This window comes from Contarinia nasturtii, unplaced genomic scaffold, assembly GCF_009176525.2.
Source record: "Contarinia nasturtii isolate CC-2019 unplaced genomic scaffold, AAFC_CNas_1.1 Cnas_scaffold_187, whole genome shotgun sequence".
Lineage (NCBI taxonomy): Eukaryota > Metazoa > Arthropoda > Insecta > Diptera > Cecidomyiidae > Contarinia > Contarinia nasturtii.
This window is the reverse complement of record NW_022197544.1, coordinates 5277317-5299837: the sequence shown is the minus strand read 5'-3', so window position 1 is coordinate 5299837 and position 22521 is coordinate 5277317. Positions and strand designations below refer to the sequence as shown.

Sequence of the window (22521 nt, the reverse complement as noted above, 5' to 3'; positions counted from 1 at the left end):
TAAGCAATGAAAAATGTAAATTAATTTAAAAAGTTGGCCACATAAAATATTGGGTTATAGAATTTTCATATATTTTTTTGACAGATAAATAGTAAAAAAATAATTTTTTATGTTTTTTTTGTTCAATATTCGGTGTTGCTTAATCCTTCCCATCGATCTGGAACAGCCAAAAAATATCGATTCATTGCTTCGGTAAATCGTTGACGATACAATTTTGGCGAAACAATCGTTGGCAATCCTTGTTTTCCGATTGTTTTTACGATTGATTCAATTTTTTTGTCAAACGTATACGTTCGAATGTAATCTGAAAATTGAGATAAAACGTAAAATAATAAACATTTTGTTGTATTTAATTAATTTTCTTTCATACATACCAATAATTCCGAGAACAAGTAGTTTTCCAGAAGTATTCAAGCCAACCAGCATCGAATAATCCATAACTTCATTTTTTTCCAAAAATGTTGCGTCACGATTAATGGCATCGCATAACACCGATTTACTATGGGCGAGAATGTACAATGGATTCGACCAAGACACTGAAATTATAATTATGTAAAACCAATTTATATATCTGTATCATTGTGATTCAAAGTATCTATCTATCTTGGAACGTACTTTGTATGAGATTTTCATCGAGTAGCACAGTTTCTTCGCCACTTTGATTATTTGGGTCGACCAGACGATTTCTTAGAGAACCCTTTAGATCGAACTTGTTATCAATATCAAAGTCATAAAAGAGATTTTCCATGATCAAAAGAGATTTCTCTTGTACATTGCTGTAAATATATGTTTTTTTTTTCTTCAATTGAAAAATTTCTTTTTTTAAATTAAAATTTCAGAACTTTTTCGGATGAAACTTACTCTTTTTTCTTAACGATAACTTTGAATACGCCAAATATCTTAGCTAATAGTGTTGGTCGATTACTCAACAAACATTGGTTAATGTAGTCAAAGTAATTTGGTGCAAAAAATTCAAATTTGGATATATCGTTTTTTGTCATTTCCTTTAAAACGAAGCGATCATCTGCAAACGAAACAAAAAAAAAAAACGCCAATTAACAATTGATAATTGTGAAAAAGAAATGCATAATTCATACCCATAGTTTTGCAAAATTTTGATCCACTTTTACCGCCTCGAGCTTCCCATCGCACACTTTTGCTGACCGATCGAATGAATGCTGCGCGTACTTTTTCCAATTCCTTTTTCTGTGCATCATCACATTTTTCATCCGACTTTATTGAATCGTTGGTGGCGCTCAAGCTATTGTTGCTTGATTTTCGATCAAAATCTTTGCTCGATTTTCCATCGCATTCGGAATGCATTCGATAGAAAGATGCATTCACATTGGCATCGCTTGAAATTGATAGGTTGAGTAATTTGTTTCGCATTGAATCAAAATCTCGTGCAAAATACACTTTGCATGTGAATTGCGTTGAAGTGATTGAATCTTGGAAATTCATTTCGACATGAGTTTGTGTTGTCTTTGATTTTTTCTCTTTTTCGTTCTCCTTAGTGTTCGACGTAGAGGTGGTAGCATCTTCTGTATCGGTCGTTGCATCGCATGATCGACGATAAATGTCACAAAAACTTAAGCTTTCTAGTTTCTTTTTGTAATCGTAGGACGCCAAACAGTATGCAATAATCGAACTAAAATCTTGATCATGCACCAAAACGGGAAGGCATCCGACTGGAAGGGATAGATGCTCATTTGCTGGTATCGGTGATTGTAGTGGTTGTACCTGTTTGTCACTTGGTAAAAGTTCACGTAAAATCGTTTTCACACTCTTTTTATCCGATGATGTCGATGCTTTTGGTTCACGTTCATTATTTGGGTTTGGTATTGTACTAGTGCTACCGCCGCTGTTGCCGTCCGTAATGGTCGCATTTTTAATTGTTGACGAACTTTCTGAATCAACGCTAACCTCACGGCTTAGAAATACATTCGATTTCGAGCTATCCATCGGTGATTCGGAATCTGATCGAAAATCGTCTTCAGTACAAATTGTGCCAGAATCAACGAGAGGACTATCACCGATCGATTCACCTGCAATGAATTTATTTGAATATTATGTAAATCTGTGTAATTTCTATTTTGGAAATGTAGAAAAAGATTATTTACGTTCGGGTGTATCCTTCTGTGCTGGAGGAACGGAAGCAGCCGTAATACTTGTCGATGATGAATTCAATTTGGCAGCGGTCGCACAAAGTGCCCGATATTGTACTGAAGCGTCTGCCAGTTGTTGTGTCCATGCTTCAATGCTGTCAACGAGTTCTCTTTTCATTGAAAATATTGAATCATGAATCTCATAGACGTTTACTGGTGATTCGGCTAGAATGAATGCCTGAGCCACACCAACTTTCTCACGAAAACTTAATTGATCTTTGTTCAATTTCTCTTTCAATGAGCTTAACTGCGGAAATTCAACGTCACAAAGTAATTGCGCCAAACGATCGTAGATTGTTGCAAATATTTCATATCCACGCACCGAAAATGATTTAACATCATCCAGCAATGTGGATGGTTCATTTGTTTTTTGAATTTTTAGCATAAGTTTTTGTGACGGAAAACTTATTTCCCACGCCTCAACCGGTGCATACGAGAATGATGCCACCGTACCATTGTATGAAAAATACTGAACATGATCACGATGCAATGAATGTGAACAAACATATTCATTGTCAATCATCACAGTTGTCGTATCGGTTTCATCACGTTTTAAATCGCGACATCGATAAGCATGCCCATGAAATCGTAACTCAAGATATTTTCCAAATGATAAGCAGTACGTGTCTTTTTGCATCGTTACACTTTTAGATACTTCTTTGCATTTGGAGCACCATGAAAACATTGTGATTTGTTTATGCTTTTGAGTTTCTTCATTCAATTTTACCGTAACACAGCCCATGGAATGTACATAACTGCCAAGAAAATTTATGAATTTCAGGCGCAAAGAACAACAAAGAAAAATAATCAAATACAAAATCTTACCGTCGAACATGACCCAAAACTGGTAGCTTACAAGCTTCACATACACAAGAATTATCGAAACAATATCGCTCGAGAAATTGACCCAACATAATGTCGTTATCGCCATAAAAGGAGATGTTCAACAAATTCGGGTGAACACAAAACGAAAAGGTCCCGTCAGGACTATAGTAGAAATAAGTAAATAGTAACGGTAACGATTGATGATTATTTATATCCAATGCGTCTTTGGGTTGAACTACATTTGCGCTATTTGCTTGTTCGGTTCGTTGGGGCTTACGATCGATTGTCTCCACTGGAAAATTTAAATTGATAACCATTATTGATTGGATTTAAAAAAAATGAAATTATTAACGATCTTTCAGGCTTACTTTTTGATTTTTTCTTTAGCATTCCACCGGATGCCCGAAAACTAGCTAATAACGTTTGAAAATCTTTGTTCTCGGATGGTTCAACTATTTTATGTAATAGAAAATTATGCACGGCTATTTTCTGGGAAAAAAAGTGTTGAAATAAAATTAGTAAAAAGTGCTTGGCTTGACCCCCAGTTCTGTTGGTTCTGAGAGTGAATTCTCTGAAATGCAATGTTTTTTCTAATGATTTACCTCATCACCATTGGATTTGGTGCTTGGTGAATTGTTGTGATTAAATTTTTCAATATTATCTGACCATTGTTTTGAATAGTAAAGTTCATTTGGAAATCGGCTACGAAGCGGACATTTGCGTCCATATTCGGTTTCCAAATACGGCAATGGAAATTGTAAAAGTGGGCTAATCGACAAAATGGTTGAATTAAGAGCAGTACGAAAGCGATTATCACATGGTTGCTCAACCGCAAATTTCACCGAACACTCTGAATTAAAAGCGCTTGGCATAAGATCGGCCGCACGCAATGGATCCGAAAAATCTTGAACATTTTCTTTGGTTACCAATTTTTCGTCGGTTTTTTTCTCCGGTTTTTTCGTGCCTTGATTGGCGGTGTTACTTTTCTCCTGCGTATTCGATGGTGTATTTGATAAATTAGCGGTGGAATGTTGGGTGATGTCAGTGCACGGACTATAGTCCTTTGAATCGAAAATGTTCGGTTTCGGTGATGGTGGTCGGGCGAATTCATTTAGTAAAAATGACATTTCCATGCGCCAATTGTATCGAGCGAATAAAAGAAATGCAGCAACACGTTTCACTCGAACCAATTCATTGTAGCTACCACCGCGCAGCAGTACTGAACATCCGCGTGGATTCGATGGTGTTTCGGCAAACATTAACGTTTTTACCATACCAATTGAATTGGTAAATGTGTGAATGTAAAATTTCTCACAAATTCCCAATTTTGGTCGGCCTATGTTTGAGTCAATCGATGACACCACATCACAGTGCAAGCATCGTGACAATCGTTTCAGCACCGATAATTTAACATCAATCACAAGTGTTATATTATAGTTTCGCAACATTTCTTGTGCAATTCCGGACACATTTTTATGCACAAATATTATATTTGGATTTAATGAACGAATTCGACCAACCACATTTGTTAAATACTGACGTTCTTGTAGCAATAAATTTTCAATTGTTACATATTTTCCTTCGACACGTTGATAAACGATTGGACATTGAAGCAATAAAATGCGTGCATCATTGATTGTTGTTGCCATATCTTTGTGAACGACATTTTTTGAGAAAACAGCACCACGTACAATGCAACTGTCATTTCTTGTACCATCCGGTACCTTTTTGAAATTTACATAGTTGCGAATATCCATTTGATTGCGGCCAATCATTTCTGGTGGCAAGGTGTTAACGATGCGAGCACAGATTGGTATTAGTGTTTTCGACCAAGATTCATCCAAATTTTCATTTCGAAGCAATTGTGCTGAAAATAAAATCGATAATGTCATCGTGTAAATAAAATGCGTTTCGATTGAAAACTCACTCAACAGCAGATCTTCATGTTTGCAAAATGCCTCTTGTAGACCCTTTGAACCCGTTGTTGAAATCACTGTGTCTTCAATGTCTGATTCTCGCACTTGTGCCGGACTAAAACCATGCTGATTTTGAGCAAACCCATCAACAACTGTATTTGTTGTTGAAAATATAATGAAACGTTTTAGTTAGACAGAAATCTTATTCAAAATAACTAATAATTGAATATATTACTTGAATTCGATGTCTCTGGTTTGCTTAGGTGCGCCGATGAATTGTCGACATCCAAATTTAGATTAAACGTACCGCTATTGGACATTATTTCGCTTGGCCGTAGCAATTTATAGAATGCATTTTCATTGAATTCTCGTAGAATATCACTGTCGCTGCTTGGATTGCTGCTATTATTGCCATCATCATTTTCATCAAAATAAAATGCTCGCTGTTTTCCAATCGGCACTGGATTCATGCCAACCGTATCAATTTCAATGATATAACCCGCTTCAATCATTGCCGTCAATATGGCAATCGCTTGTGATTTATTCGACGATTTATTTTTTGTGATCAAATAGTGAATAATATCGGAGCCAGGATTTTGATTTGGCAATGCTTTTGCAACATCTTCATACAGAATTTTCAACGATGTTGATTGTTGCAAAATATTCTTTCGATCAGCATTTGACAGTAGATATTTTGGTTGAGAGAGAAGACGTTCCTCTTGATAGCCGACCGAGATTTTTCGCTGTGGCGATGATAATTCCTGCACAAATGTGCTACTCTCATCACTTTGTAACTGAAACTTTTTGGCTAGATCATCTTGCAAAGCCTGCAGATCGGATTTCAAATCGGAATTTATGTCAGACGAATTTAAATAGGTCAACACAATTTTTGAACAATACGTGCACACTTTTAGATCACCTGAAAATTAACCATTTTTTATTTATGATTGTACTTTTTTTTCTCTCAAATCCAACAAAAACCATACCCGAACAGTTAATAATTTTTCCAGGCACAACTTGATTACAACATTTTGAACAGAATATTTGACCACACAATCGACAATGATGCTTCCGACGAAATGTTGAAAATTTTTGCGTACATTCATAGCATTCTTTTGATTTATTGTCTGGCATCCAGAATTGATGTAGTTCCGTATCTTTGTAGCTTGTCAAATTGTTCTGTGTATCAACGTAATATAATATGTGTATTTTGTTAGTATCTCAGGGATGAGGATATTTTATGTAAACTTACGTTATTTCTTACAGCCATTAAACTGCTGATCCGTTGCATTACACTCAACGGATTACGAACACTTCGGAGTTGTAATGACGGAAACTCTGGATTACTTTGATCTGTATCAAATTCATCATCGTTGCTAGTTGTTGGTAATGATGGTTTGATGGTTCGAACATCGGGCATCGTGTCCGATTCCACGCTGTCCGAACTACCTTCGTTCAACGAATGCGTTGGCGTCGAGCTACCGGACGCATTTGGGCTGAATAATATGTTTTTGTTTTTATTAAAATTCAGTTAATAACAAGAAAAAAAATCGGCAAAAAGTGAAAGAAAAGGCTTTAAAATTACCCTTGCAAAAGGGTCGATGGTCTGGCTGGTACAACATTCACTGTATTATATCCACTATTGTATACATTTGTAATTTTATGAACGAATTTGGCAAAAAACGTATCTGGCTCGATGTCAAAATCACGCGCAAATTCCGTTAGTTTCGTCGGAGAATGTAGATTACGATTCATTTTTTTTTTTATTCGTTTTCAAAGTAGGTCGAATAAAAATATTTATGTATATATAAGAAATACAACTGTTGATTTCGTTCTAATTGAACGAAACTTTTTCATACGCATATATGTCTATGAAATCACACTTAACGTTTCACATTCAATAAATTAAATATACGTATAATTATTTATAGTTTTTTTTTGTATTATGATTTATTCTTTGTTTTCTTTCACATAAACACAGACACACACCATCGTTATAAGATTTGGGCTTATGCGGAAGAAATGTTAATTTGATCGGTCATTGCCAATTCAGGTGTTAGATTCGAAAGCGAAAGATCGGTCCACCGTTGTTCCTGTAAATGCGAAAGAAAATTCGGACCAATTGATTTGATTGAGCATTTTTTTTTTATTCAAATAATATTTAAATTGAATCACTTTTACCTGTTCCAGTAGAGTTAAATGTGAATCACCATTATCGGCTCTGTAAAGATAATTATGTTAAGTATCAAGGCCGCATAATATAAAAATAATATGCGATACTTACTCTGGATCCGGCAATTTTTCGGATGGAACCCAAATTTGTTCGTGTGGTAATTGCTCTTGACGCCAATCGTCATCTACAATATCGGCCAAATGATCATCAAGCGGTGGCTGAAAAAAAGAATAATACACACATTTATTACAATTGTTGTTTAATTCATTGATGAATGGAAAATGTTTGGCAAAATAACAAAAAACACAAAAAAGGCGTTCTCGACGTAATCGAAATTTTAACCCAACATTTACACAAATCAATTTCGTTTTGTTTTCCTATTTTCTATAAATATGACGTAAGTGTATTAGACCGAAACATAAAATGATCGTAATATTCGTAAATGAACACATATTACCTGACTATCCATTCTATAAATGTGTTTATAGCTGAATGAATGTTTGCATTTACTCGATGTATTAATTTTTTACTTTATCTGGCTGAGAAACTGTTCTCGATTCGACGCTTCTTTTATTTAACAAAATATGCGAAACAAAAACAAACGACGTTGAATATCGTTGTACAAATCACGCAAAACAGTTGTTCTTTATGTGATGGTATGAATGTCAGTTGATTGTCATATTATTGACGATGCAATACAAATAAACGGTGTTGCAAATGTCACAAAAGTTGTTTGACATTAAGTTCATTGTGCCAGTAATATATAGGTTGCTTGAGGTGCCATCTCGTGTCATTCGATGTCATTGATCAGCGTCATTGTTTCTTGTTTTTTTTTTTTTTTTCATTTCGTTGCAGGCGCAAGAGTCAATTTTATGTGTGTGTCTTTTTTTTTCGTTTTAAATAAAGATTGTTATTAGTCTGCGTTTAGACTCTGAACTGTTGTAGTTGCATCGAAGTCACGTTTCGATGTAAATACACAAGGTTCATGTACGCATATGAGTGCGTATCGTTGCTATTTTTAAAAATCAATAGAAATCGATATGAGAAATGATGCACGATTCACTGAACCATGTTTCATTATCCTCTCGTTTGTGTCGAACCGTTGAACTATTGACTCGTCTGCATATGCGTTTTTTTTGTTGTTGCTGTTTTCTATTTGAGTCAATGGCCTGGTGCAAACCCTCTGCAACATACATTCAATTATGCCAAAGAGTCCAATTGTATAATCATCATTCCAATTGGTTTCTGTTTACCTCATTTTTATCCCCTTCGTGATATTGCGCGTTTGTGTCTGTATGACAATAACTATATGCAAACATAGTAGTGGTATCGTTTTGATTGTGTATTTGTGCGGTTTGGTCAAATAAAATCTCGAACAAATATACCAAATACAAACGCAGAATCCACATTCTTTCTCTCTATTTAAGGTACAGTATGTGCTGTATGCATTCGATATGGATATAATACAACCGTACCGAGTGCTTTGCTTTGTTTTTCCTTCTTTTTTTGCTTTTGTCGCTCACTTTTGCTGCGTGAGACGATTAAATTCCTTGCTGGCAGTTCTTGATTCTCCGAAATAACATACAAATTGGAATTCAAATTGATCGAATACATGCGGCAAGCTTGTATTCATGTGTGTGTGTATGCGTTTCTGTGCATTTTGTTGCTGCTGCTGCTGTTGTTAACTGTTGTTGTTGTTGCTAGTTTCGAAGTTTCCCCTGCTTTCGCGCATTATCCAGCTCTTTCACGCCATCGCGCGTCATCTCGCTTCGTCCCGACAGTTTCGATTTTGATTGCTCGATGTTAGTCTGAGGTTGGGGCTTCTTTCTCGCTCTCTCTAGCATACATTTTATTTATTTATTTTTTGTTATATACGCAACCGTGAGTTTTGTATGAATGTGTTGTGTGTACATCAACATCATTCATGACATTGGCTTTTATTTATTTACTTTGGTATTCTGGTTGGGTTTGTTGTTTTTTAACTACTGTTCAGTTTGCCTTTTCTCGTGTGTGTTTTGGCTACATAATTGTTTCGTTCGTTTTCTGTTTTCAACATTTTTTTTTTCAACTCCTTCATCATAGTGAAATAAATAGGGATTTATTACCGACACAGAAAAAAAAACAACACACAACGCATTGACTAGAATCAGTGTGGTGTAGAATTTAACGCGAACAGAAAACAGAATTGAGAAGAAAAAAGAAACAAATAAACATAAAAACTAAAATTCAATAGTCTCCATGCTGAAATTGCGAGTGTGAAAATAGAACAAACATTTGAAATCGCTGAAAAATAGTGAATTTATCGATATTTTAGATGTCGGTTTATTTTCCTTCCAGAGGCTACTCGTATTCTCTCTTCACTTTTATCAACGGTGCGGTGGGTGTGTGTGTATATATACACGTAAATTTGGAGTGTTTGATTTCAACAGTCCGTAGACAAAGACAATTTATCATCGAATAGCATTTATTTTGGATATTTTTTTTGTGTTTCTCCTTTTATTGTTGTTTTACGCTGAGCGTCGATTAATTTGAAGGTAAAAAAAACAACAAATTCAAACCAAAAGTGCATTCAACTGCAAGAACGATAGCGAGTAAATTCAATTGAAAATATGAATTACGAAAACGTGTGAATTAAATCAGTAGTATTTTGCGTACGTGATTGAAAGAAAAAAGATTGAGGTGCGAAAATTGGAGCCAATCGACAAGTCGATTGTGACGTAAGTGAATTGCTTCAATTTGCATGAGAGATTTAAAAAAATGTCGAATCTACCAAGTTATAATTCGGCAACCGCTAGTCTTATGACTGAATCAGATGAAACGATTAGTATGCAAAACAACAACGTAACAAACCATCAACAAGAATTACAAATGCAACAACAGCCGCAACAACAAAAACAACAAATGCAGCAGCAGCAACAACAGCCCCAAATTCCATACCACGATCCGCCTTATCTAATTCGCAATTCACGTGCATTTCGTCACTTTAAAAACCCTCCGCAACCGCATATGTGCATCAAAGACCGTACAGATGATGGTCAAGAGCTCTTCATAAACGTAATGAGCTGGACGAAAATCTGTATGCCACACTCTGAAACTGATCCAATACCATTATGGGGCGGCATGAAAGTAAGTATTTGCCTGTTTACACAATTTAATTCTCTGATGTGCGTTTCTCTTCATTTTTTTCAAACTATTCTGAAGCTAGTTAAAGTCGCGCACACAAGTTATTTATCTATTTTGCAATATGTTAATCAAATTATCCTCAATTACATTTGGCACATCAACACAGCACAGCACGTTCTACTAAATTTCATATAAAAAACACACATTTTGCGCCGTGTTGTTTAAACGGACTTTTCCTTTCGTTTACGATTCTATTGACGTCATACAATAATTTTAACTCCAATGCGACACTGAGCGAGCTCTTTCCTGTTTTTCAGCTTTCAATGTGTTGGCCATTGGATTTTGCTAATTTACATGATTTAAAAGTCATCGAAGCATTCAGCTTCAATATAATTTCTCATTTATTAAGAAAAAACACTTATACGACATAATAATAACAATATTCGTTTTTTTCACCTCTCAACAAGATGTTGAAAATGCAATTTGAGCAGATTTTAATTGTGTTTTTTGTACTTAATTAATTAGGTTGTGTCAGGTAGTCTAAAATCACCACCATTAATGTTTGCCGTCATGGCAAATCCAGCCATTTTAAAACATGTTGGAAGAAAATGCTCAGATGCTGAGGTATTTACTCACTTAGAAAAGGTCCACATAAACACCCACACATATTACGGAGCGGAGAATATAATTGTTTTATTTTTTGTCTTACAGGAGAGATATGCACTCGTCAAATTAATGTGTGATTTTGTTGAAGCAATGAATCCCGGACTCAAATTATCCAGGTAAATTAGCCAACAATTTCTGTCTTGTATTTATTTCGTGGGAAAAAGTGATGAAAATGAGTTTAAGCAAATGTCTTTTTTTAGAGATGCGGAGATTCTGAAGGATCGTGATTTGTCGGGCGAATTAAAAGATATCTGGGGTGCAGTTCAAGCGAAAAGATTGCGTGAAAAAGATTCGGCTCCATCATATGAAAGCTATTTAGCCTCGCAGAATCAGGTTTACATCGATTTTGGGCCGGCCGATGTACCATATCAATTGGAACGAGTCAGTGAACCACAACAGCAACAACAGCCAATTCAACCGATTAAGAATGGCAAAGAACAGTCAAAACATCAATCAAACAGTGTCTTAAATGTGGACGAAGTTGACAATAATATTCCGCAACAAATACTCGACAGTCATCAGAATAGTCTCAATGCGCTCGATAATAGTCCAGAGATGGCGAGCAATAATCGTAATACAATTGAAAATAAATATATTCGTGTGACAAAGCCTTTGACGTCGCCACCGCCACCGATCAATCCGACGACGACGACGACAACGATGCCAATGATAACAACAACGACCGACAGTGATTCCAATAAAAACGATCGACAATTGACGAAAAAGGATAAGCTTAGCGGTTTTCTTCCAAATAGTTGCCATAATATATTTCCATTCATCAAAACCAAATCGAGCGGCCACGATAAAACAAACGCGCACAAAGAGAAAAACGACACAAACCAAAAAGATCAGCACGCAATGCAACAGCAACAGCAACAAAGTAACAATATAACACGTAAAATACTACACAGTAGCAAAGATAACAATAAGCTCATACAGAACAAAGACACTGCCAATTTAGAAAGTGAAATTAGAAATTTAGACATTGGTAAAAGCAACATAATATAAAATTAAGAGAATTCAATTTGCTCTTTCTATAACTTGGTGCGATAGCAATATGTATAACATTTGATAAAAAATCGAGATTGACGCGCGTTCGATCGTTTGTTCTCCTCACAAACATTTGATATGTGCTTCGTATACGAAACAACTATGTGAACCGATGCGTATTCGAACCAATAATCAGTCAGTTTGGTTTTATTTGTTTATATTCACATTGCATTTTCCTTACATTTATTTTTCTCGTTTTTCGATTATTTGGCTAGCCCAGGGACAAAATGCTTGTTGTGTCCATAAAAAAACCATGAAAAAAATTAAAAAGGCAAAGAGAACAAAACAATGCATTTACCAAAGAATGTTTTCCCCAAATATTGAATCAACGAAACACCTCCAACGAGCTAGCTAAACATTTCCAGATTTTTATGGTATTAGTTTTACATTGATCTCACATTAGGCATTTCGTTAGTTTTCGCTTCAATTTCTTTGAAACCAACCTTATTAGGGCCAACTTTTTTTTGTAACGCACACACAAACTAGTAGAAACGTGACGTCTTCTTGGCTCTCGCGATCAGATAAATTGCCTATCGGTGAAAAAGTATTAAAGAAAATTTTATATTATGATACATGATTCGAACAAATCGAATCGAACTTTCGTGTGTGCTTCCCAAAATTCAAAATCAGATGAATAAAAGCCAATAGAATGAAAAGAAAAACTCATTCCGAGTCAATTTAGAATATATTGACTTCGGCCACATATTATTACAATTAAATGATGATGTGTGTGTGTTTGTGTGTATATGTTTTCGCGTTAAGCCATTTTGCTGTACAGTTTAAAACGAACAAAATTGGTTGCTGGACTCGTATTTTACATGTCACATTTCTGTAATCATTCATTCTTATTATAATACCGATGCCATATTTGTTAGCTATAAGAATGATCGTTTTCTAAAGCATTGGTCAAAGGAAAGGAAAAGAATCCATTTTGAAATGAGAATTTGAGTTAGGAAGAAAATTAATTTTTTTGGAGATAATTTTTCTTTATTATTTTCGCAGAAAATAAGAACAAAGTGAACACATTTTTCTTACGAAAAGAAAATGATGACAACAGAACAATTTATTCATTTTTAGATTTAATGAAGCAATTTTTTTTAATTATTTACGTACAAGTAATTGAATACAAATTGATTTTCTTTCATGTTTTACGTATAACTTATACAAAAGAAAAAAAAAGCAAATTTTTCCCCAAGCGTAAAAAAACTTTATACAATTTTATTTAAAGAGAAAAAAAATACAAGAAAAAATGAATAAAAATTTAATAAAACGCCAATAAATTAAATGACTCAAGTAAAATATGGTCGGCTGATTATTTTGCTATTGTTTTAATAATAAATTATTTATTATAATAGTAATACGCTTCATCGTCATGATATTCGTCGTCAAATTGTCCATTGTGATGATGTGGATGTGGATCGATTGCGTGCTCATCAGAATGCGGTAGGTGGTGTCCTTTATGTAAATGCTCGTCGTGATGATAATGGTGTTCGTCATCGTGATAATGATGCTTACTACAATATTCAGTAATTTTATCGCTAACACAATCGAAAATGTCAAAAGCTAGGTCACAACTAATTTCCGCACCTACAATAAACCCAATAAAATAATACATTACATTTCGGCAATAAAATTGCATATGCGCAAAATGAGGAAACAAAGTGTTTGCGATTGTGCCAAAATTTCACGCTTACTTGGCTTATGATGACGATTTATGTGATATTTATGTGAAGCCCCTTTCAAACAATAGTCGACCGAACGCAATGTTGTCATGAAAAAACCATGCTCGTGCACACCATCTGAATAAAAGTTCACCAAACCGTCTAAGGTTGGATAACCAGTATGTGGATCGATAGCATGATCTTTTTCATATAAGCAATGCATCAAACACTAATTAGAAATCGCAATTAATCCAAATTGTTAATAATTATGCTTGAAAATTTCGTATGAAATGAGAAAATTATACATACACCAGCTATGCGCTTGTCTTTGAACGAAGCAGTCGTTGGATGTGGTATTTCACCTGAATGTGATTCAGAATGAAGTTCCAATTCATGAATGGATCGACGAGGTCGATCGTTTATTTTCACTTGTTCACCATCATTAACATTAAAATATGCGTATGGATTTCGTTTAGGCGTCAATGCTCTCAGGAAATGTTGTGCTTGTTCCGGTCTATTGGGATTGAATTGAGCGTCCTCTGTTTTCTTGTAAAAATTTTCAATTGGAAGTGGTCGTTGCCAACCATATGGATGCGGATTTCGATGATATTGATTTGGATGTGGTTGTAAATGTGGATGGTGTTGTGGATATTGATGAATTGGATCATGCACCGGTTGATGTACAATCGGATCAAGTGCCGGTTGATTATGTTGTTCATGCGATTCTTCATGTGATACAGGTTGTTTTTCATGCGATACCTCAAGCGACGATCCCAATGGACCACTGCCTGCACTTATTTCACCAGCAACCCCCTTTGGATATTCATGATTTTCGAAAAAATGCAAAATCTCCTGTTCGGTGAGTGTAAAATTCCGATGTGCAAATTCATCATGTCCATGAACATCGATTGTGGCATGATCGTCTGGATGATGAAAAGCGTGATCGTTTATCAGACTGAACGCTTCATTGAAAATATTTGTTTTTACCTCATGCTGACACTCAATTATATGCTTTTGCACCTTTTGACATAGTTAAACATCATCATGTTAATTTACAGTGTTTATTTAAAGAGAACTTTAACATTACCTTTTGCAGAGTTGTCGGAGGCGTCAAACAGACGTGAATCTATAATAAAAATACAAATCATCATGTGATAGAAAAACATCATCACAATTCCCTTTCATTTACTATCAATTATCACTTAATAAATTGTTTAGCACGTGTAATTCAATCGTTTTCGAATTTTTTTCAAACATTTTGCATATACATACTTTTGTGTGAGTTGGCGCTTTGTGATGATGATGAAAGAGGGCTAATGTTGATTGAAACAAGCCAATTATGACAATGTTAATGAGCATATTTATGAATTAATCACCACCAATTACACAGCACTATCAATTTAAAATACGATTTTCCGTTAATTATTTTTTTGTATTTATGTTTTACACTTTCTTCGCCCTTTACTATCCACGTCTCTCTCTCTCTCGCTCACTCTTTCTTATCATCAATTTCGTTAGCACTATCAATCAATCAATGTATATTAAATTGATACTTTAAAACCACAACGCCTATAATTATCGATGCCAACAAGATGATTTTAACTGATGTGATAAATGGAAGAAGAAGAAAATCGTTAAATTTGCTTATCAAATGTTATGCTCTCACTCTCTAACCGATTCCGATGCTCGAAGTGCAATTACACGAAGCAATGATCTTGAATTCAAATTCGGTGCGATGCAAAAGGCATTAAGTGAGATGGTGAAATTGAAATTGAGAATTGCCATTGTATAAGACAAAACGCTAAGAGGGATTGAAAGCGAGTAAAACCAGTATGTGACTGAGCTTTGACCATTGTAATCACGATTTACCGATGAACAACGATCTAAAATCATCGAGGAAAGTGGAAACATACTCGAAAAAAATATATATGTACATTATGTACTGTATACGCCGTTGCCGTCGTCGTCGTCGTCGTCGTCGTCATTGTGCACTATCATTTTTTCAAATGTCTAATGCAGTACGGTATTTGTCTTCATGTTTTTCGTACATTATTGTGTGAGAAAAATCACTGGTTACTTCTCGTTATCGTCGTGTTGAAAAAAACACGATCAATTTCACTTTTTGCCAGTTTTCCTTCGTTGAAAAAACACCACAGTAGCAACGATTCCGTATTTTATTTCATATGACTTTGTTTATTATTCACAGTCCTCTTCCAAAACATTTCTATTCTTGAGCATAGTGTAGTTGCATGCCATCCATTCAGACGCTATTAATGTATCGCACAATGCGCAGAGATGCGCATTAAATCGCAACATTTAAACAACTTGGTCATAAAACCGGTTTTTCTTTTCTTATATTAGCTAAGTTTAATAGCCGCTTTATTCAGACGTAAATTTATGAGTCTCACAAACAAAACATCATTTCATTTTGGCTAAACTTTTATTCATTTTATTTTTTTGGTAATTTATTCCAAGAATAATAAGCTTAGAGTAATTTAATTTTGTTGAATAATTATACTTTTGATTTATGGAAAATGAGCTTAGCTCTGAACAAAAAAAAAAGAGTTTCATTTAAAATAAAATAAGAAGCACTTGTACGCTGTTTCTCTTAGTTGTTAAATGCCAACAATTAAAGCAGCAATATAATATTACAGTTGAATGAAACTTAAGTTTAACGTTAACTTAAATTTACGTAAAGTTGAAATAGATAACATTTTCATCGTTTCGAACGCGACAAGCGACCGTCGTCACTTCGTCTCCATTTGATTCGATTGGTTTCCAAAATAAATGTACACCTTGTCGCGTATACATATCCCAATCGATAAAATGGTTCAATGCTAAGTCATTCAATGGGCCAGTGCTGACAATCGAAGCTTGTGTATTGAAAAAATTATATTCCGTCCAAAATGCGATTCCATTACATGAGCCAGCACTTTAAAAAAATTACCAAAATAAAGAAACAATGTTTATATTGTTTTCGACCTTGATTTTGTTTATCTGATTGTACCATTGTACAACTGGTTCTATATTAATACTCACGTTCTAATTTCTAATTCATTGTGTTCCGAACTTGTTGTTGCGTTGACAAAATCTATGGAAAATACTGTTTTAGCCATTCCAAGCGCTTTGCTTGGATACTCCCACAGTGGTTGAGCCTCGACGATGTCATCAGCGAATTCCGATGATTCCTGAAATTAAGCCATTGACAAAAATGAGTTCCATTTAATTCGTTCTTAATGTAAACTTTAAATTTTTAAAGTACCTCAATGATACGATCGAATATGGTCAAATCGAACGATTCACAAATATCAAACGGTGCAAAAATCTTATGTAAATCCAAAAATTCCACTGGTACCGCACGAATGGTTGCCGATTGTGGTAAAATTTGCACGTTTTCATTACAAAATTGTCGAACTTTTTTCAGAATTTCGGCAAAGTAGAAGTTATCCCAGGGCAGAATTGATGTAACAAAACTTGGTTCACCAATTATATGCGTGATTAGTTGCCAATCAACGTTGGATTCATTGACTTCTTCGAGAACTTCGATATTGCTGAGCTGATTGAAGTCAATGTATTTTTGTACTACACGACGTGTATATTTATTCGAATCCAAAACATAAACACGATTTACTTTTAGTGCAGCAATCATTGGACCAAGTAAAGAACCCTCACTAACAAATAACACCGTTGAATTTTGGTCAAGTGCTTTATCGAAAATCTTTTGAAATTTTTTCACTCTCAAACTTTGATTTATTTGACCAATTCGGGTGCGAGACAGTGCCAAATGGAAGCCACACGTGCACATTGGACGATCTTGAATAATTTCAGGTGATTCAATGTCTTCGTTACCATCACGACTTAGGTCAAACCACAATGAAAATTCATCACGATTACATTTCAAATGCAATTGTTCGCCGATTCCAATTTGAACCGGTTTCGGTGCATAATATAGTGCTTGCATCCAATGATCACGCCATGGAATGATATTTTGCTCCGGTTGGAATGATGGTCGTTCATTTTTCAAGCGATAAAAATCTTCATGGGCCCAATGTGGTGCACAACTTATACGCACATCACCATCTTGGTCCATTTTTAGTACCCACCACATGAAAAATATCTGCGCTGTACCATTTTGTTTCGCTTCAACGGTCACCGTACGGAATTCATTTTTTGAAATCACATCCTTTCCCGACCAATCAAACTCAAATACAGCAGTTGGCTCGGATACTGCACGAAATTGATGCGTTGGAAACTGATTTAATTGAATATCATGTAGTTCAGATGTTCCTTTGCAATCGTTAATCTGGAAAATTAAAACAATTTTTCATGCATTCTTGAATTTAAAACGAAAACAAAACAATAACGTACCTCACATGGTGTACGAATAAGAACGTCACCGTCCAGATCGGCTATTAGTTTTGGCATATTCCATGCCCATGCCAATGGTGATTCGACCACTTGTACAAATATTGTCGCTGAATCTGGTACAACAATACAATTTTTTTCCAGCAAATGTCGATGGGCATGATTAAACGTTTCAATAGCACCTTCGCCAATTAATTCGGTGTCAAATACTTCGGTAACTAAAATGTTTGCACGCTGCGGTAAATCTTCTTCAAATATGCTGGTCGAACGTTTTTTTATTAGCTGAATTTGTCCGGCCATACCGTTGGCTTCCATAATTTGTTCGGCACAATCGGCCATCGGTCGAAATGCTTCGCAGGCAATTACCGAATCGGCACCACATTTGACCGCCATCATTGAAAGAAGCCCGGTGCCTGTGCCAATGTCGAGAACATTTGCAGGCAAATTGCATTCATGCATTTTATCGATTGCTTTTTTCAGTGCACGAAAGTATTTCTCATTTCGTTCATGGTCATGCAACATATCGGCAAATGCCGATCGTGCAATCTCCTGATACAAATCAAAATGTTCATCTTGTAAATAATCAGCCATAATTTGTATTGTAGTTGGGCAGAAATTGACCAAATAATTTAGCCTATAACATAAAGAGGAAAAAATGTTCAAATTTTTTGGTGATGAATTGTGATTAATTTAAAACTTGCAATCTTTTGTCCAAATTCTAAGTTGTTTAGATTTTTACACCGTCGATATTTTGTTTTTGTTCAACGTAACCTAACTACTTTGTTGTTATTTTCATGTATCTGTGACATCATTGTTCTGGAAAAAGAACAAAGTGACGCCATCTTTCGGATGTTTTATTCAATTGAATCAGTGCCTCAAAAAGGGTGATTTTGTTACCTGCAAATCCATTTTTTTCATTTCTTCCATGGGCATTAAGGTGTCATTTATTCAACGAGAATTTTTCTGAAATAAATGAATACCAAACAAAATTGCATTTATCCATTTATTCCTTAAATAAATTGATAAGTGATTTACAATTATTCTTCACTTATTCGTTTAGTTGAATTTTGGAGTTGCAATCGAATGCAATGCGCATACATGTATAGTTTTGCTACGAAATTCCACAGCAAATGGAATTTTCTCATTATTTATATATTTTCAATATAATTTTTAATCAGTTTTTTTCTTCATGTAGTCAACAGTTAGTTAGAGAATCAAATTTTATTTTTATTTTTGTCGTACATTTTGTTTCAGGCCAAATCTCATTGGCATGTTACATTTTAAATTCATTTCAAATAAATATTTTCAATTGACAGGCCATAAATATTTGCCTTTGCTACGTTTTGTTTTGCAAATGAGACAAAACTAGAAAAAATATCGTTAGATCTTGTTCTTGAAGGAAGTATACTGAGTTAAGTTAACAAACAAATTAAAAAAAATCCGTATACACTGACACGCACGAGCTACTTCAGCACAATATAATTATGTGAATTGATCATTGAATCGTCGCTAAAACAATACATAAACGCAACGGACGTTATTCGAGCTCAAGATATTTTCATATCTACCAAAAAAAAAAAGATTATTACCACATGTTTTCGGCTTTCATCCAAATGAATTTTGTATTTTTCATGTTAATTCATGATATATAGTATTTGTTAAGTTGTTTTTTTTTTTTTTTTGTTCTCTCGATTTTTCATTTAAATAGTATTTATAGCACGATATAATAATTATTATCATTGTTGATTTTCTTTTATGCATCCCCAATTTTATAAACATTGACATAAAATGTTTACCATCATTCAGTGCCGTTGAATATGACATTTATTGTATGCCATACGTATTTTATAAGCTTAAACTGTTAATTATTTAAGCTGTTCGAAATTTATACAATTTTTTTTTCTGTTTATTCTGTGAAAATCATAGAGTGGAGTTGCAGCAAATGGCCCAATAAATCGAATCAATATAATATAATCATAGCCATCGTCATTATCCGACAACGAGAGATTACATCTATGGTTACTGTACAAAAATAAATACAAGCTTTGTTAATCAATTTGTTTAAGAATTGCTTTCTCCCTCCCTCTTGTGGTTTTCGAAGACTTTCAAAAACAAAACCACATCCCATTTCCTCACTGATCATGGTCAGCTATGCAAAAAAAAATATTTACATACATTTGAAAGAAAAATTAGCAAGGGATTTCATACTCATTTCATCGACAACAAAAAAAAACTATACATTATGTAATGCATTTTTTTTGTATCATAAAAGTTAAATGAATTTGTTTTATTAGTTTATTTGTTTTTCTTAATGATTTTGTTGATATATACAAAAAGCCGTTTAATCTATGGTCATAGAAATTTTCGTCTATCATCTAGATTTTAAGAATTGTTCATTCTTTTTCTAAGTTTTTGTTTGTTGTTGTGGGTTGTTTTTTTTTTATTTAATTTAATTTACTGCAATGTAACGGTGTACTTGTGTTTATTTTTCTGCTTGCGCTAATCATTCGTAATTGTATCATATTATATCATTTGTTCGTCATTTAGGCAGTTATTATGCTTTGTGTGTGTTTTTTTTTCATTTGTTACTAAAATAAAAATATTATACTATAATCATATGATGTTTGTTTGATACACTATTTATATGTGTTTGTTTCGGTCTATGCATGAACTCTAATTTGTTAAATTACTAAATATTCATCATGTTATTGAAAATATAACCTATGCTTGATGTGAACGCCAATTGGCTACACACGTTATACCTCATTTTGAAATATTTTGCACGACATTTACATAAATTTTGAATTGGGAATGAATCTCATTCTAATTTTTGTTCTTTAATAATTCCATAAGCCTACATAATATGATCGCATGACTAAAAAAAAAAAAATATTTTTCGAGGCGAACATATTTTTTTTTTATTTAATTTTATTTAATATTTTATCTTTTCAAATTGTTTCTTTGCTCTTCATTTAAAAATTAAACTGCAAAAATACACCCTGTAGTCATCTGTTACACGTTACACGGCAAATATTTCGCGTTACAAAACAGAAAAACAGAAGAGAAAACATTTAATCTTTTATCTCAAAAAAAATGTCATGGCATTTTTAGTTCTCTGGTCAACTATTGAGACATAGCTCAACTCAAATTGGTAATATTTCAATTTGATTTCGTTTGTTTTTTCGTGCTGAATAGTTTTCTCTCTTCCAACGTTTAGTCAACATATTGCGCGCTTTCTATTTCTACTCTGGAATAATACTGTTGTTTTATCTTTAATTTGTGTTTAAGACATTCTTTAATTTTTTTTGCTGCATGTCTATGCTCCATAATTAGATATATTTTTTTATTAGATTCATATAAAAATCAAACATATTTAAATCAAATCATTCACAATAAACAAAATTCTAACTTAAAATCAACCGCTTAAATTTGAACACAAAACTAATTTCTTTACAGCTGTCAAAATGTGATTTAAATGAAGAAAAAAATGAGCAACACAATATTGTGACACATTTAATTCTCATTTTTTTCGTATTTGATTGTTTTTTTTTTCTTAATTTTTCTTAAGTAGTTTTAGCCAGCACGACGATAATCAAAGCAGACCAGGTAGGCTTATTTCAATTGAGTTTACAGACATTTTCTACTCTCAGACATAGCAAGTTAAGTACAATTTTTGTATACTTTTTTTTTCGTTCGATTGTTTGTTTGTTTATCGTCGCAAAAAAAAGGAAATTTATGTAACAAAAAAAAATAATAATTTATATCAATAAAATAATTACAATTTAATTTATTCACTTTTTACATAAAATTGTCAATTTTTCGATCGTCAACACAATTGATGCACGACGGCACAATTTTTCGTATGAGATGCATATATATTTGTTTTATTATTCAGCAGCTAGTTGTTGTTTGGATACTTTGTTTGAAATAAATGGTATCATGAATGTTTGTCGGTCAAGTCGACCCAACGTGCCTCGAAAAATTTACGAAGTGAATGACCTGCTTTTCCAACCGGCGAATCGTCTTCATTAAACATTTCACAATTATCAAATATTAAACGGACGTCGGCTATGAAATCGTCTCGTGATTTATAACTAGAAATTTAATTCGGAGAAAATAAAATTAATTGGCATTTTTTTTGGGAAAATAAAAACGGCGTTTTGCTGAACTTACTGCATGTCTTGGATTCGTTTTTTGATTGTTGACAGATCCATGGGATGCTTGATGATTTTTTTGTAAGTGGGAAACTGTTTTGTATTGACTGGCAGTAAAAATGGCCATGACTCTTCGTGCAACTGTAAAATGGGTGAAAATGCATCGTTACATATTTGTTATACGTATATAAAACTGAAACTGGGTAAATGTTCATTTAAATTTCTACAATTATTTTTCCATGCTTCGCTAATACTCTTCACTCACTGTACGAGCAAAAGTTTAAAACCAACAGTCTAGTCGGTTAAAGATATCAACAAGCGGGTTGAATGAGCGCACAGATTTGCACAACGAAGCACAAACAGAAAGATGGAAATGAAAGAGAATGTTGTTTGAGCGAAAATGCACAGACTTTTCAAAAGTCT

At 34.0% G+C, this 22521-nt stretch overlaps 6 protein-coding genes across 17 annotated transcripts in view; 1 reads left to right on the top strand and 5 right to left on the bottom strand.

Moving 5' to 3' along the window:
• Positions 1-49: 49 nt before the first annotated feature.
• On the bottom strand, positions 50-6807 carry LOC116352321 (putative 1-phosphatidylinositol 3-phosphate 5-kinase). The gene is made up of 14 exons (XM_031784828.1): positions 6492-6807; positions 6159-6402; positions 5893-6085; positions 5142-5825; positions 4918-5058; positions 3593-4857; positions 3359-3479; positions 2991-3282; positions 2121-2920; positions 1098-2045; positions 862-1024; positions 616-776; positions 375-536; positions 50-304 (listed from the first exon to the last, which is right to left on the bottom strand). Exons 1-14 carry the CDS (start codon positions 6659-6661, stop codon positions 123-125), a joined length of 5526 nt encoding a protein of 1841 aa, XP_031640688.1. The 5' UTR covers positions 6662-6807; the 3' UTR covers positions 50-122.
• Positions 6808-6827: 20 nt separating this feature from the next.
• Positions 6828-7768, bottom strand: LOC116352322 (anaphase-promoting complex subunit 13). Its single transcript, XM_031784830.1, has 4 exons — positions 7537-7768; positions 7191-7297; positions 7088-7127; positions 6828-6999 (listed from the first exon to the last, which is right to left on the bottom strand). Exons 1-4 carry the CDS (start codon positions 7546-7548, stop codon positions 6916-6918), a joined length of 243 nt encoding a protein of 80 aa, XP_031640690.1. The 5' UTR covers positions 7549-7768; the 3' UTR covers positions 6828-6915.
• Positions 7769-9030: 1262 nt separating this feature from the next.
• LOC116352208 lies at positions 9031-12934 on the top strand. Of its 2 annotated transcripts, none has more exons than XM_031784614.1 (4): positions 9031-10205; positions 10728-10826; positions 10914-10984; positions 11069-12934. In XM_031784614.1, the coding sequence occupies exons 1-4, from the start codon at positions 9837-9839 to the stop codon at positions 11874-11876; spliced, it is 1347 nt and encodes a 448-aa protein (XP_031640474.1). In that variant the 5' UTR covers positions 9031-9836; the 3' UTR covers positions 11877-12934. The 2 variants fall into 2 exon arrangements, with proteins under 2 accessions (XP_031640474.1, XP_031640473.1); XM_031784613.1 differs by having other exon boundaries at positions 10728-10847.
• Positions 12935-13194: 260 nt separating this feature from the next.
• On the bottom strand, positions 13195-15353 carry LOC116352301 (histidine-rich glycoprotein). 2 transcript variants are annotated; one of them, XM_031784787.1, is made up of 6 exons: positions 15254-15353; positions 14852-15181; positions 14667-14705; positions 13889-14599; positions 13613-13808; positions 13195-13505 (listed from the first exon to the last, which is right to left on the bottom strand). In XM_031784787.1, the coding sequence occupies exons 2-6, from the start codon at positions 14936-14938 to the stop codon at positions 13258-13260; spliced, it is 1281 nt and encodes a 426-aa protein (XP_031640647.1). In that variant the 5' UTR covers positions 14939-15181; positions 15254-15353; the 3' UTR covers positions 13195-13257. The 2 variants fall into 2 exon arrangements, with proteins under 2 accessions (XP_031640647.1, XP_031640646.1); XM_031784786.1 differs by having other exon boundaries at positions 14852-15318.
• Positions 15354-16104: 751 nt separating this feature from the next.
• On the bottom strand, positions 16105-18737 carry LOC116352324 (protein arginine N-methyltransferase 7). Its single transcript, XM_031784833.1, has 5 exons — positions 18646-18737; positions 17948-18578; positions 16842-17882; positions 16619-16767; positions 16105-16511 (listed from the first exon to the last, which is right to left on the bottom strand). Exons 2-5 carry the CDS (start codon positions 18533-18535, stop codon positions 16268-16270), a joined length of 2022 nt encoding a protein of 673 aa, XP_031640693.1. The 5' UTR covers positions 18536-18578; positions 18646-18737; the 3' UTR covers positions 16105-16267.
• A 1602-nt stretch (positions 18738-20339) lies between these two features.
• LOC116336625 (bromodomain adjacent to zinc finger domain protein 2B) overlaps positions 20340-22521 on the bottom strand; it is a 39589-nt gene continuing 37407 nt past the window's right edge. For all 10 annotated transcript variants that reach the window (XM_031760579.1, XM_031760585.1, XM_031760588.1 and 7 more), the window contains 2 exons: positions 22118-22239; positions 20340-22038 (listed from right to left, as the gene is read on the bottom strand). In XM_031760579.1, the coding sequence (XP_031616439.1) occupies positions 21882-22038; positions 22118-22239 (279 nt within the window). In that variant the 3' untranslated portion in view covers positions 20340-21881. The remainder of the gene's footprint in view (positions 22039-22117; positions 22240-22521) is intronic.